The 15875-nt window shown below is 40.4% G+C and overlaps 1 protein-coding gene across 1 annotated transcript in view; it reads left to right on the forward strand.

Annotated features, from left to right (window-relative positions):
• PRMT8 (protein arginine methyltransferase 8) overlaps nucleotides 1-15875 on the forward strand; it is a 121271-nt gene that overhangs the window by 58171 nt on the left and 47225 nt on the right. Inside the window, exons 2-4 of the mRNA XM_006123033.5 lie at nucleotides 2179-2364; nucleotides 5973-6128; nucleotides 15075-15138. Coding sequence (XP_006123095.1) covers nucleotides 2179-2364; nucleotides 5973-6128; nucleotides 15075-15138 — 406 coding nt within the window. The remainder of the gene's footprint in view (nucleotides 1-2178; nucleotides 2365-5972; nucleotides 6129-15074; nucleotides 15139-15875) is intronic.

Consider the following 15875-nt stretch of genomic DNA (forward strand, 5'->3'; position numbering starts at 1 on the left):
AACCAGAAGATCATCTTTGCTCTTTATAATTGCATAGTGCTGTCTACACAGCACTTATTTCAAGATAGAGCACTCTTCCCCCGACTTCCCTTACTCCTCGTACAATGAGGGTTACAGGAGCCAGAGTAAGCAATCCTCCAGCTTGACAGCATTTCAACATTATGTCGAAATAGCTGCTTGGGTGTAGATGCAGACTATGTTAGTTATTCCGAAATAACACTGCTGTGTAGACATAGCCTTGTACAGCAAATTAAAAATGGATTTACACTATGACCATGAAGCAGGCCAGTGTCCCTTTTGGCTTCCCATACAAAAGGCATGACATCATTGAATAAAAGGGTGATAGATCCTCTCTCCTTTGCCATATATGTCTCTTATGCAACTTCTCATGTACTTCTCATTAAGCATCCCACTTTGTCAAAGACAATGACAAAGTGGAGAGAGTGCAAAGAACCTTTGGGTTAGAGAACTTGATTTAGGAACCAAACAAGGTTGGGGGGGGGTATATGATTATAATCTGCGGACATTTGACACGTTCAACAATTATTTAGGGCATTACATGGTGGTATAACTAGGAGTGATGGGATGAAATTAAGAGGAGAAAAATGTGAATAACTATTATGAAAAAGTCTAAATGAAATGAGAAGTGGAATTGTCTCATTGGAGAAGTGGCTGAAGCCCCAGTTTTTATAGCCCCAAGGAATGGACTGAACAAACAATAATAGGGAACAATCCTGCAATGGCTAGAAGATGGACTGGATGAAAAGGGATTTTTCCAGCTCCAGCTTCTATGATGAAAGCAGTTTTAGAGCCTTCAGGATGAAAGGCATTGCAGGATTGTGAGTTATTACTATTAATTTTCAACAGATGGACCAAAGAAACCATCAAAAACAGACATGTTTAAAATTATACATGAGCAAGGAAAGAAAGGTTAATGTCATTTTTTTATCAAAGTAAGCTAAACTAGGCTAATTGGTGCTATTCAGAGCCAGAACAAGTGATTGATCTCTTGCAACACTAAACTGCAAATGATAATTCAAACCTCAGAAAAAATATCAAGCAGTGGTTGCAGAAAATGAAGTCATGGCTGGGGAATTAGTGAATTTAAAATCTGAAAACAAGTAGAATAAGGATGGAATATTTTAGGTGGAGGAATTTCTGAGGCTTCCTCCACAAATAAATTGATGGTGATGATCCATAAATGATAGGGCAACTTTTACATTCCTCTGAGATTGTAATCTCTTCCAGTTTTTCTCACTCTGTTTAGAAGTTTGTCTCATGCTGCAATTAAAGATGGAGATGCATTTAACAACCCACAGCCTCCATGATTTTTCCAGACACAATGTTAATGTAAGATTCTGTGTTCTGTATTGTATTACTACATCTTTTGTACTAACTGCAGCTATCAAGTCTGATCCTATGAGGTGATGTGTGCCCTCAGGTCCCTATTGAAATTGTGCTGAAAGAGGTGCAATTGCACAGAAGATTGTGGGGAACTAGAGATAGATGCATCCACACTGAGCACGCTACCAGCATCAGAAGAGTAAAACATAAGGGATAGCATATCTTACTCAGCCCCACAGCAGCTATTTCTTTGAATGTTCAGGGACTTTTAAGTTGAGATGAGAAAATTCAGCTCCTTGCCTGAGGGTTTCAGTATTTGTAAGATGGTCCTTTGACTAAGAGCTCTTCTATACAGGTACCCTTTTTGTTTACTCTAATTCACATATTTATAAGGTAGGATAGTAAACATTATTGCCACAGTCTTAGAGAGGAAAAAGCTAAAAGAGAAGGCCCATTTACTTTCACTTTGTGTAGTCATTTACATAAGTGAAAAGTTGGTGAACATAAGAACACACCAAAGTTCCCCGCTCACACCAGTGCTAACATTTTACACCCACTTTTTCACCGTCTTCGCATTGTTGGAAGTGACTACACAAGGGTCAGAGCAATGGAGAATCAGGCAAGAAACTTTTCCAAAGTCCATACAGTGAGTAAAAGAGGATTAAAAAGGAGCAGTAACTGGTTCCTATCCCTAAATTTTATTCATTGCATCATGCCACCTCTCCATTACATCTAACTTACTGTAATGATAATCATATCCCTGGTAAGACAGAGACAGCACTGTAGACTCAGAGTGACTAATGACTGTTGCAATAATAATTCGTATCTTTCCAGGTCTGCAGTGGTCCTTCCCAGCCTCCTCAGCCTATTGTCATTCCAAAGCCTGTTCAATCGGTCATTCATGTACCTTTGCAACCAAGTTGCCCAGGGCGAGGCAAGATGGCAAAACTCCTGAATCCAGAAGAAATGACATCCAGGGATTATTATTTTGACTCCTATGCACACTTCGGAATCCACGAGGTAAGGGTTTCTTTTCTCAGTAAAAATATGGAAGGGCAGCATGTTTTCAGTGTTTTTATGGTAGCCACCACACACACTCTGGATGCACCAATTTGCCAAGGATCTGATTCTGCAATCTTTACTCATGGCAATGGTTCCTTTGATTAAGTGCTAATAATGATGAACTCCATCCCCATGCAGAGGGTCACCTCTAGGCCTATGCATCATTTAAATTCTCAAAAGAGGCCCTCTGTGGTGCATCAGACTTATGCTGGCTCTCTGCACAGTGGGGAATTTCACCTTAAGGAGGTGCTACTTAGCATGACTATAAGGGTTGCAGAACAGGTCCACCCACATGGAAAGGACATACCTCTTTAGTAAGCTAGCTCTTTCTTTGCTAGAACATTTAAACTCAATGCTGCATACAATGCACAGTGGGCTATATTTTCCCTTCAGATATGCATGCCACATTCCTATTGATTTCAGTGGGAGATGCAAGCATTTATCTAAGGGAAAATTGGTAAGGACTCCAAGGGTACGTCTACACAGAAACATTATTTCAAAATAACTAGTGTTATTTTGAAATAACTTAGTCCGTGTCTACACAGCAGGCAGTTATTTCAAAATAATGTCGAAATACTGTCAAGCTGTAGGACGTCTTACTCCAATTCCTGGAACCCTCAGTGTATGAGGAATAAGGAAAGTCAGAGGAAGAGCACTCTATTTCGAAATAAGTGCTGTGTAGATGCTCCCAATTTTGAAATATGCTCAATTTGACATAGCTCAATTTGCACAGCTTATTTCGAGTTAAGCCCTGCTGTATAGATGCAACCCAAGGCAATCTCTGTCATTTACAAGACACATCATGAAATCACTGATGACATCACTGTATGGGCATTAACATCTGTAAGCCCTAGTTTACACTAGGGAGTTATTTCAAAATAATAAGCAGAGCACCCACACTACAGGTCCGTTATTTCAAAATAAGAACTCCTGCTTTCCACGAGGAATAATGCTTATTTCAAAACAGCTATTTTGAAATAGTGGTGGTGTGGATGCTCCACTGCTGCTATTTTGAAATAACTACTTCCCAGAATCATTCAGAGTAATTACTCCCCAGTGCTTCCTGGGGCTCTAAGTCGAGGTAGCGCGTCCACATTAACAGAACCTGTCATGGACTAATTTTGAGGCTTCATCGTAGTGTGGAAACACTATTTTGAAATTATTATTTCGGGAGTTATTATTTCAAAATAAATGATTTCAGAATAATATCTTAGTGTAGAAATGCCATGACTGACTAGGATTTCTTTCCTTTAATTTTGGTTTGTGTTTTGTTGGGATTTTTCATTGTGGGTTTTTTGGGGGTTATTTTTTTTTTTTTTTGGGACCACTTATGTATTTTGTTCAGCTTTTGGTCCTTGTTGCTATTTGAAATTTTCCTGTTTTTAGTTTCATTTTTCTGTGTGCTACGTTCAGAGAAATTTAGGAATTTTGTAGGCGATGCTACAACTTTTAATAGTGATTTGAATGAGGCCAGGCTAGAAGCTTGGTAAACAGATTTTGGAAGGGCATTCCCCACACAAGGGGCAGAATGATGCAGTGACAGTTGTGGGAGGAAATGGAAAGGGTATTGAAGAAGGCATAACATTCTAGGAGAACAATGGAGTTGTTCAGTTGTACCTAAGGATTATATTAGAACAGCAGAAGTTCTACTAGGGGTGATGTATGAGACAAAAAGAGTTTAGCTTGTATCTCAGTTACCAGGGTGAGTTTCATGGGTAGTGGATAGAAGAATATTGTTACGTTTGTAAATAAATGGATCAAGTTTGTTATAAGGTTACTGAGACACCCAATCATCTCTGCCTAACCATCTCTCCCCCCTTTGAAATCCACAAACCTTCAATATGTATAATTCATACAAAGGGGATTCTCACCGCAGAAAAAGGAGAAAGTTGCTAGCACTTCACTGCAACTGTTTCCCTCCCTCTGACAGTTATTGGACAGTTTTACTGCATCTTTTGTGTTCAAAAATGTGGAGGACATTATCTGGCCCTTGGCATGCAGGTACTTCACAGCAAAGGTTGTGTCATCTTCTGTGTATACAAAAAGTTACAGGAACATTTTTTCAGATATGGGTACCTAAAGCTAAGCCACTAAACCCATACTTAGGCTGAGGTTTTCCAAAGCCACCAAATGGATTTAGGCATTGCATTCCCATTCCAATTATTGATAGTTTGGCATGCAACCCCCCTAGGAAATTTGAAAATTTCATCTCTAAGGTCAGATTTTACATTCATAAAATATATTTTGTCTTTGAAAATCAGCCCTTAAAAACACATGCTCTGATCAGGAAACATTAAATGGTGCCAAAATGTTTCAGATAAGTAGTGAGAAACAAGCAAACATGAGAATTGGACTAGTCTTAACATTGCTACAGCAGCTCCTATTTCATGCTAAGTAAAAACAGATTATCCTCTATCCATTTCAGTATTTTATATAAAGCTGCACTCCATGAGAACATGTCCCCTTACATGGCAACACTTAACAGATATAACCAGTGTCTCCTTGAAAGTAATCCACCCAGCCAGACAAGCAACCAGTGTATGGTAATCCTTTCCCCAATGCTTCCACTGCTTGGCATTAGTGCTTTCACGTATCTTGGCATTCAACCTGCTTTCATCTTACTGATTATGTTTATTCAGTGAGGACAGCAGGAGCAATCAAAATTACTGGCTTTTAGACATAACAGTTGATGTTTTCAGAAACACCCGAGTGGCTCTTTAGTGCCAAACCACTTTTGAAAATGGAATTTAGGTGCCTAAATCGCTTAAGTGTTTTTGAAAATATTTCCCCAGTTTGTTTTATTTTCCTCACACTAGTGCAAATGAGGATTGACTCCATTGATGTGAAGAGTTACACCTCTGAAAAATTAGCATGAGATAGGAACTGGCCTCTATCAGTGACAACTTCAGAAAAAAGGAACTGAATGCCTGAAGGGACTGATCAAGAGATAATGTCTACATACTGCACACATATCCACTAGAAACTGGACTAAGATCCTTCTAGTAGTGCAGCAGAGAGATGCAGAGAATAGGAGAGTAAAATGTGAGTAAGGAGACTTGTGTGCTACCATACCTACTGGGAAAATGTACTATGTATTATTAGTTCACCAATTCATATTCTAGTGAGTAGCGATAGTCATTACCTTCCACAGTATGTCTGGTGACTTAGTGAACTTACTGAAATTGGTCTATGTCCAGTTCTTTGTGGAGATGTCAATATTATAAAGCCTACCATAACCACCACCACCATGTTTACTCTTTTGGCAGTCTAAGCAGAAAGCCCAAGGGGAGGAGGGGAAGGTTTTTGCCTATGCCCACAGCAGTACTGTGGATTGACTATAATTTCTGGTTGTCATTTTTAAGAGTAAAATAATATTTGAGGGAAATAAGAGAAGATGAATGAGACCATCTTGATTCTTGCTAATTCACTTCTTAGTGGTTTGCATTTTAAAGTGATCTTGATCTGTTCCAAAGCACCCGAAAAACTCTTTAAAATGTTGAATTTTAATGATGCAACAAATTCTGCACTGTCCATAAATAAACATGTGATGCCTTCTTTCAACACAGGAAATGTTAAAGGATGAGGTGCGCACATTAACATATAGAAACTCCATGTATCACAATAAACATGTTTTTAAGGATAAGATTGTATTGGATGTTGGAAGTGGCACAGGAATCCTCTCAATGTTTGCTGCCAAGGCAGGAGCCAAGAAGGTGTACGGGGTAAGAAGAATTTTTCCTCACAACTTTATTTTTGAGAAGGCGAGAGGGGGGAAACGTAAGTTTTCTTTTCTTTTTTCACGTGTTTCCATGTCTTGTTTTGACATACAGCCTCACGTTTTTGGCCAGATTCTTAGCTGGTATGAATGAGTACATTTCCACTGATTCAGCGGATCTGTGCCCATTTGCATCAGGTAAGAATCTGGCTGTTGATGTCCTTTCCAAAGAGCAAAGGAATCCCTCTTTTCACTGTTCCATTTTTCCTTGTGATGGTTATGTGTGTGACCTGCACTGATTGTATTACAAAAATTAAAGGCTTCTTGCTCCTCTTAGAAAAGTTGATAGAGAGAGCGCTGCCTTTTCTGATTTTCCTTATGTTCCCAGGACCTTCAAAGCACCCGGAATTAATTCCTTCAATCTAGCCTGCCTGTACATTACAACCAGAGGAGCTGAAACTGAAAGCATCTGTAGACTTTCTATATCCATTACTCCACTCCTCAGAAAAGGCAGGGAATGATTACTTCAAATGCACTGTATATAGGGAACGCTAAAGTGCAGTTCTATTATTAGAAGTGATTATATAGAAGTTGCATCTTCTTATTCAACAAGTCTGCTCCCTGAGTATATTGAGAGTTATTTCTGCTGACTTCAAAGTGGCTGATAAAGTTTGTATTGCTTTTCACTCCTGTTTGCCCTGCAGAGCCAAAACAGCTCAGAGATAAGAGAGCTGGATTTTATTCCTACTTGTGCCTCATTGACAAAATGGTTTTCTGAGTTCCAGACAGTTACAGCTGTTCACTGAAGGCAAATATTTTGCACAGGCAGATGTAACTGAGGGCCTAAGTGAAGGATCTGTATTATTACTGATGGAGAATGGAAGGCAAAGAACTCAGCTTGACTCTTAGGCCCAAATTTTCAAAAGTGGCCCTTGATTTTGAATGCCACAATTTTGGGGTGATTAATTTGAGGCACCAGGTGTGTCAGGTTGAGCAGTGCAAAATGGATACAAGCCAAATCCAAAGCCCCTATTTGAGAATGTTAGATTTAGAACAGGGCTACTCAACACACGGCCCATGGCCCACGTGCGGCCTGTGGCCCATTTGCTTGTGGCCCGCGATGTGGTTTGGATTTAAGCAGGGCTCAACACATGGCCTATAATGGTCTTCTGTTTATATGTGTTTTAGTCATTAAATTCCTGGACTGGCATTGCTCATTAAAAGTGCTGACATATGGGTGGAAATCAGGTAAATATTGCATTGTATTAATATCAGCAGAACTGACTTCAATGGGGCCTGTGTGTTGTGTAGTGTTGCCTTAATCTTTGTATTCATGCCCATCAGTGTGAAAGAAGCTGCATATATTTGCATAAATATTTGCATGTATATGCAACCAGACTTAAGTTGCGGCCCTTGGCTTGTGCTGTGAGTATCATTGTGGCCCCCGGGGCTTCCAAAGTTGAGTAGCCCTGATTTAGAGCATGGACTGAAAATGCAGGGCTGGCAGTTAGAAAGCACACATTCTTTCCCATAAACTGAGCACATTTGACCTGAAGCCATTGTGAAAATAAACATGGAATACATTTTAATGGGCACTTTTCAGAACAGAACTGAACACTATGCTGCCTATATGGTGGTAAAGAGCCCTGGACACTCTGGGCCTTAGTGTATGCAAAAAAGCCAGTTTCAAAGAGTTATCACACAGGGCTGTCCCAGTTTTTCTTGATGTGTAAAACAGGAAATAACTGGGGTGCCTCAGGTAACGCATGTGGGCTTAAACTGCAGCAAGGGAGGTTTAGGTTGGACATTAGGAAAAAGTTCCTAACTGTCAGGGTGGTCAAACACTGGAATAAATTGCCCAGGGAGGTTGTGGACTCCCCATCTCTGGAGATATTTTAGAGTAGGTTAGATAAATGTCTATCAGGGATGGTCTAGACAGTATTTGGTCCTGCCATGAGGGCAGGGGACTGGACTCTATGACCTCTAGAGGTCCCTTCCAGTCCTAGTATTCTATGATTCTATGGTAAATGCAGACTTTTAATGTCAACCAAGGCACACACCTAACCTACCAACCAGAGAGCCACTAACTGGGATGAAGACTTTGTAATTGTTCTCTCATCTTTGTCCTACTTCACTTGTTCTCTTTTGAGTTCAGATTTTTAAATGTATGCCTTTCTCGTCACCTCCTTCCTCAGCCACCTTGTTAGTAGCGTTCGTGAGCTCCCAACAAGTGAAGTAGGGTCAGTGTGACTATGGGAACAGGACACAGAGCTGGGGCAGAGGCTTTCTGAGTGACTTGGTGTCTGAACATAGAGAGGGATGTGGGAATGTGGCCTGTTCCTAGTTGGGGGTGTAAACCTGAAATTAGTTGCTGTATTGTAGATTTGCAAAACACTAACAAAGAGCCTTCTTCTGCAGCTAAACAGTTTGCATTTTGTAGTGTTCTAGCCAAACCAGGGAGCAAAGGGAATCATGAAATAACATATTAGGCATACATATGACTTTAGTTTAAATTGGGTATTTTTAATTAGGAGATAAACACATGATACAGAAAACATTATAGATCAACAGCAAGTTACTATAACAAATGCTTTTAGCTCTTTAGCATGAGAATGTATATGCTCTCTCTCTCTTCTTGGACAAATGACCCAGAAATCAGTTTGCTGGGTGCAATGCTGGAGTTAGAATCATTGGTTTTCTTGTTGGGACTTTAAAGGACAGTATGTAAAGTTCAGGAACTACTGATTCCTTGTCAAGTGGGGGGCAGGATGGATCACACAGGCTCCATTGAAGCACACAATCACCTGTCTTCTAAGCTAGCAAGAGTGGAATTCTGTAAAAAGGAAGTGATAAAGGATGCTGTGAGGGGCTAAAACTTAGCTATGCAAATCAATGGCCAATGTATCAGGGGAGTCCACAATAAAAAGAAGAGGTTTAGGGATCAAATTCACATTTGAGAAGCAAATCAAAAAGAGCTGGGAAGAGACAGGTGGAGCTAAAATTAGAGCTGGCTGGAGAAATTTAAATGGGACCATATTCCATCAGATGTTGAAATTCTGTTAATCAAAATACTTAGAAATGTGGACAGAATTGGTTTAATGTCTCATTTTGAAATTACTTGTTGTTTAGATTTTTATTTTGTATTACTTATAATATACCATTTTTAAAAGTTGAAATTGAAACAAAATGTTTTGATTGACCCCACGCTATTTTTTTCTAGAATTTTACTGAATTTTGAAACTTTTCATTTTCATTCCTAGCTGGAATGAAGCCAACATTTTAGAAATCTCATTTTTATTTATGAAAAGGAATGTCTGTCCTTTGCACAGGTCTGGTTAGAAAGGCCGGGGAGCAACCTCCAAACATATAGATGTCTCTGTAATTGATTCAGGATTAATCAGGAATAAACATGAAGAACTAGAAGTCTAATTAAAACACAAGACATGGAAAATTGTGAGTAAGGGCTGTGAAATTGGGCCCTTTGCTAAGATTACTGTTACAGGGCTAGACTGTGCAAAGCACCCACAGCAAGAGAAGATGTGCCGTCATGAGCTAGGGAAGAAATTTCACCTCCTAGGAGGAAGAAATCTTCCCCAGGCTTTTTGAAGTGTTCCTGTTACAGGGCTTCGTTACTACCTTCTACATAGCTGTACTGCTGCAGGACTGAGGACAAAAAGCAGTGCTAAGGCTATGCTCTACCAGGTCCTCACTCCTTTTGGGAAAGTTTCTGCACACAGAAGTACTGGCAGGGAGCACAGTGTTCTTGTGTGCTGCTGTGATTGGCCCTTATATGGGCTTCACAAAAAAGGGAGACTTCATGCACTCCTTCTTCCCTACTACTCTTCTATCTTGCTACCCAGTTTCATAAGGGCCAACCATAATTTAGCCCTTATTGGTTAAAAGAAATTCATTGGATATAGCAACTCTAGAGGGGCATTTTAGAAGATTCCATATGACATTTCTATAGGGAAATTAGAGCAATGAGGATTACACAGGGCATTACTTGATATTTTAATGTCAAATATGGACAATATATTACATGTGGTTCCTCAAGGGGTTTGTTCAAGGTACAACACTACTCAATGTTTCGATTTGCAACTTGCAGGATAAAAAAAGACTGACTCAAAGTTTGGACAGAATCCCAAATAGTTTCATGGATATAGTGGTTACCAGGGGAACCGACAGACTCTTCAGGCCCTTGGGAAAGGTGATGGGGCTTCTGAGCTCCCAGAAGGTGTGCAGGGCTCAGGTGGAAGAAGGGGCCAGAGGGTGGGGGCAGCCAGCCCTCAGCACCGCTCAGAGTGCACCACACTGGAATGCGCTGTGTGGTGCTCCAGTGGTGATTTAAAGGGCCTGGGGCTCCAGCCACTGCTGTTGCTGGAGCACATGACCTACAAGGAGAGACTGAGGGATTTGAGTTTGTTTAGTCTGCAGAAGAGAAGAGTTTGACAGCAGCCTTCAACTTCCTGAAGGGAGGTTCCAAAGCAGATGGAGAGAGGCTGTTCTCAGTAGTGACAGATGGCAGAACAAGGAGCAATGGTCTCAAGTTACAGTGGGAGAGGTCTATTTCACTAGGAGGGTGGTGAAGCACTGGAATGGGTTACCTAGGGAGGTGGTGGAATCTCCATCCCTGGAGGTTTTTAAGTCTTGGTTTGACAGGGCCCTGGCTGGGATGATTTAGTTGGGATTGTGCTGGACTTGATGACTTCCTGAGGTCTCTTCCAGCTCTATGATTCTAGTGGCAGATCTATGATTCTTTTGAATCACCAGGTCCTGGGGCAATTGTTCCCTTTGCCCTCCCCCAGTCGGTGGGCCTGGTGGTTACACTTTATACGTTTCTATTTCTGCCTCAGTAGTTACTTCAAATATTGAGGTAATGTTGCCAAGTTAGCTACAGGAACTGGAAACATTTTAGGTGCCACCACTATCCAATATAAAAACAGTCATAAAAGTGTGCCAGTGACATAGATTGAAAAATCCATCAAGGTAATTCAATAAAGACAAATGTAAAGTGGTTCATGGAGGAAGAAATAATTAAATGCACACATTTTTAAATTGAGAGACATTGGCTAGGCAGCAGTCTTGCAGTTAAAGCAACTGTAGGGGGATATAAACTGAATTTTTGTCAACAATCTGATGCTTCTATAAAAAGGCTCATGTTTATCTTGGGTTGTACTAATGAGCATGGGATAAATCCAGCAAGGTTATTGTTGCACACTGCTCAGCAATGTTTAGGGAACCGTCAGTTTACTTCATAGTTTTGAGATACACATTTTGAAAAGGAGACACAAATTATGAGATTTCAGAGGGCAAGAAATAGTTTTCCAGAGTTACTAAAACACTTTTACAAATATGGGTAATTATAACGATTCCTGTTTTCCCAGAAAAGGAACGGAGGCATGGGCAGCTTAAAATACATGTATAATGTAAGGTCAGGCAGTGTTAATGGCAAAGCTGGGGACAGAAGCCATGACTCTTAACCCCTCATTACATGCCCATTTAAAAGATTTAAAATAGGACATGAGGAAAACTGGAGAGAACTGAGCATTTGTAGTCTTGTGAAAATATGATGGAGTTGAAAGTTATCTATTTATAAATATGAGAAAGGGATGACAAGGATCAGTAATTCCCATTAGTCTAGAGAAGACAAAAATAGAGACATCTTCAGCTTGAATCTAGTCAGTTTAAAAAAAAGAAAAAGTTAAAGTTAATTTAACATATAATACCTACCTTTTAATCCCCTTGTCATTTTTGTGCTTTTACAGATTTCCTAGTTCAAGAAAATATGTTTCTCTCTTCTTTTTATGGGTGAATCACCCACATAAATGAAGGAGAAACTGACTAAATGACTCATGGTACAGAGGAAGCAGTTAAATGAGCCATAATCAAAAAGTGTCCTCAGATATACACATTAAACAAATTGGTTGCTTTCAGTTACAGCTATCTTAGGTGCTAATTCTAATGGTACACTTTCTGCCATAAATGTAAATTTTAAATTGGTAGTGCCCCTTGAAGTTTCAGCATGTGAAAATTAAGTAAAATATCTGGAAAATTATTATAACTCTCAGAATAGCTCAATCAGTAGATAAAACTGCCTAGAGAGATAGCAATAGATAATTGGTTTAATGCTGCCATAATAATGCTGGAGGATGGACTAGGTGAGCTACTATAGGTTTTTTTCCCAACCCAAAGAAATCCATTATTCCAAATATAGCATTTGGGTTAATGAGTTTACTCTCTCATTTTTATACTGTACTATTATATAGCTGATTATCTGCAAGTAATAAGGCCCATTAAAATGTATTTAAATAATCAACTCAGTTGGATAATCAACACTTTCAGATAAATGTGCTGGGGGCTGGAAGTGTCAGCAGGGTTTTGAGCTCTGAAGGAGAAAGGCTGCAGCCTTTCGTTTGCAGAACTTATCGGCTCTACACGAGTGAGCTGGAGAATGTATAAACTGCAGGAAAAAGTCTCTTACAGCCCTGACACACTCTGCAAGCCAAAGTGTTTAGAACTTCAAAAAACATTATGCTCTATATTGCCATTTGGCCCAGTCCCCTTCTTGATGGCCTCCAGGCTGTTGTAAGTGGAGCCAACAGCTGGTCCCATGTGCTTCAAAGCCCCCTGGACCTGGCTATGCTAGTAGCTATTTTCAGCTTTGGGTCTATAGTGTATTCTCACGCACAGACTACGTGCCTGAGGTCTTCCTTGGAACATGGGACTCTGCAGACCAGCCTCCCTGATCTTTGAAACTAGTGCCACAGATCTCCCATGCCCCAAGTTGCTTACCCATGCTCCCCCAGAGTGCCACCTAGCTGTAGTCAATCTTGTTTCTAATTTCACTCCTTTGGGGCCAGTGTTTAACTACCCTGACAGGAAATTTTTCCTAATGTCCAGTCTAAAACTCCCTCACTGCAATTTAAGCACATTGCTCCTTGTCCTATCCTCATAGGTTAAGAAGAACATTCTCGTTCCTCCTTGTAACAACCTTTTGTGTACTTGATGAATGTTATCATGTCCCTTCTCAGTCTTCTCTTTTCCAGACTAAACAAACCCAGTTCTTTCAGTCTTCCCTCATAAGTCATGTTTTCTAGATCTTTAATCATTTTTGTTGCTCTTTCCTGGACTTTCTCCAATTTTCCACATCTTTTTTAACTGGACACATTTCTCCAAATGAGGCCTGATCTGCACAGAGTAGAGAGGAAAAATTACTTCTCATGCCTTATTTACAACACTCTTGCTAGTATAATCTAGAATGATATTTCCTTTTTTTGAGACAATGTTACACGGTTTTTAGCTTGTGGTCTCCTGTGACTTTTAGATTCTTTTCCACAGTCCTCTTTCCTAGGATGTACGTCTTAATCCAAAAATGATGGTTACAGAACAAAGTTTTTTCCCCAGGTGCATCCTTCCTTATGAGTAGCCTAAATGCAAAGTTCAGGACAGAGTTGATGGAGGGTGTATATGGGTTTCATAAATACAGAAGGACATTTATAGATAGAATATCAACTTGTGAGGATTTGTTGAAAGATTTTGAGAACTGTAGTACATTTATCCAGCTAGCACAAAAAGCAGCTACTAAATAAGGCACCGCACTTACTCGCATTGGCCAGATATTTTTTTTAATACCTGCTCTACTTGCCTTCCTATATCTGATTCAGCATCATGCCAATATGGAATTAAAACTGTGACTTGCAAAAACCAATTCTTGCTTCCAATTTGTGGTGCTCAGGTAGCACAAAGTGGCCAGCAAGAAGCCTTAGAAGGCCGCTGGGCATTCCCTTTGCATTGGTTAACACAGGTGTGGTTTAAAGCCAGTGCCCACTCCTACAACACCGGGGCATATTGGTGGGCTGCATGGGGTTGGATCAAAGTGGGCTGTGCTTCACTGATCTGAGACCAGGGGAACCTCCTCTGTGATTGCTGTAACTTGTGCCAAGAGCCTAACTGGCTCCTGGCTGCCAGGATCGGGAAATGGGGTTGAGAGATGATGGAAAACCACTATGGAGAATAGAAAAAGAGATGGCTTATACCCCACTCATCTCCTCATGTGCTATGGAAGCTGTAGTGTGCACATTTTTCAAGCCAGGAAGAATTAACTGAAGGACAAGTGTAGACCTCATTTACATCACAGAAGTAACTCTGCTTAAGTCAATGGTGCTGAGTCTCCAGTGCTATGCTGAAATATATAGATGACAATGAGAAGATAACCAGGCCCAATGGAGTCACAGGGATGTAAAACCCATGTGAGAGCAGAATCTGACTCTGAGTCTCCAAAACAGACATTTGAAGCAGCACAGCATTTGACATAGGACACGAGAGGGAGAGAAGAAGGTTCTGGGGGCACAAGAATTCTGAAGGCTGTTTTAAAAGTACAGTCAGTAATTTTGTATATGAACATTTCTGAATCCCCTTTCAATGATAGACATTGGAATCAAAGGATGCAAATTATGGAACTGATGAATAGTTGCTTTTCCAAGCAGATAAGTACTGAAATGGTTTGGATGCAGACAGCTTGAACAGTTTGGAAGTATATTTTTTCAACTGTGTTTGGAAATTTTGCAACATGCTTTTCATTCTCTTGCGTTCTTTTAATGATTGGCTTTTTTGGGAAGTGGCAGGAGGTGGGGTGGAGGAATGCAACAGATTTTCCAACAGATTCTGAAGTAATTGGGATAAATTAAGGTATGAATATATGTGCTATGCAGTCTACCACATATGACCTCTTCCTTTCATATTTACATATCATTTTAGAGAAACTCACATATAACACAACCACTTTTCAGTTTTCAAGCCAGCCTTCCCATGGCGAGGCTGCAGATAAAACTTTGATTTATCTGCTGTGGTAACGTGTGTCATGCAAATTCTGCTGTGTTCAACAGATTTTATTTCTGCTCAGTATGTCTGAAGTCTTTAACACAAAGCTCTCCTTTGTCCTGTTCTTCTTTAGATCGAATGCTCCAGTATATCTGACTACTCAGAAAAAATTATCAAGGCGAACCACTTGGACAACAGTAAGACTTCTAAGAATAGTTTCTGTGAAAAATGGTGGCAGACTGGAGCCTGCACTCTGATTGATTTCTGTTGTGTAGATGACATAACAGATGGGTTGGTACATAGAGCTGATTTATTTATTTTGATATAAATAGCAAACCAAAGACACGTATTTATAGCTCTAGGCACCTGGGCAAGTACAGAGAATCACATTTCACCCTGGAATATTCACCCAGGAGCACTTCAATGCTTATTTTCAATAAAAGTAAATGAACCTAACTAGCTGGTAATTCAATGTAGCAAAATTGAACCCAAACGCTACCTTCATTGATCCCCCGAGGCTTTTCAAATTGGGACTGGGGACTAGTTCAGGAATCAAGGGGCCCCTCATGGAAAATAATGTCTTCATTGCAGAGTGATACAACACTAGGCTTGTCCTAGTATAGGTGTCCCTAGTGCAAAGCCCTCTCCCAGATGCACGTAGCTGCATCCACACAGGTGTTGTACTAAGTGCCCATGTTTTGGAGTAGGCTTTTAGCATTGTACTAACCTGTGCTGTTGCCAGCTGCTGCTAAGTTGCAGTGGCTAAGATGCAGCAGTCAGCATTGGCCCAGCAGTCAGCTCTTGCGGGGGGTGGGGATGTCTATGTAAATCTGTGAAAGCATTGCATACATGTAGCAGTCAAGGTGGGGTTTTAATGTGACACTAGTGTAGGCAACTTCCAGTGCGGAAGAAGGGAGGAGGCAGAGAGCAAGAA

This window comes from Pelodiscus sinensis, chromosome 1 (genome assembly GCF_052426305.1).
Source record: "Pelodiscus sinensis isolate ZL-2025 chromosome 1, ASM5242630v1, whole genome shotgun sequence".
Classification (NCBI taxonomy): domain Eukaryota; kingdom Metazoa; phylum Chordata; order Testudines; family Trionychidae; genus Pelodiscus; species Pelodiscus sinensis.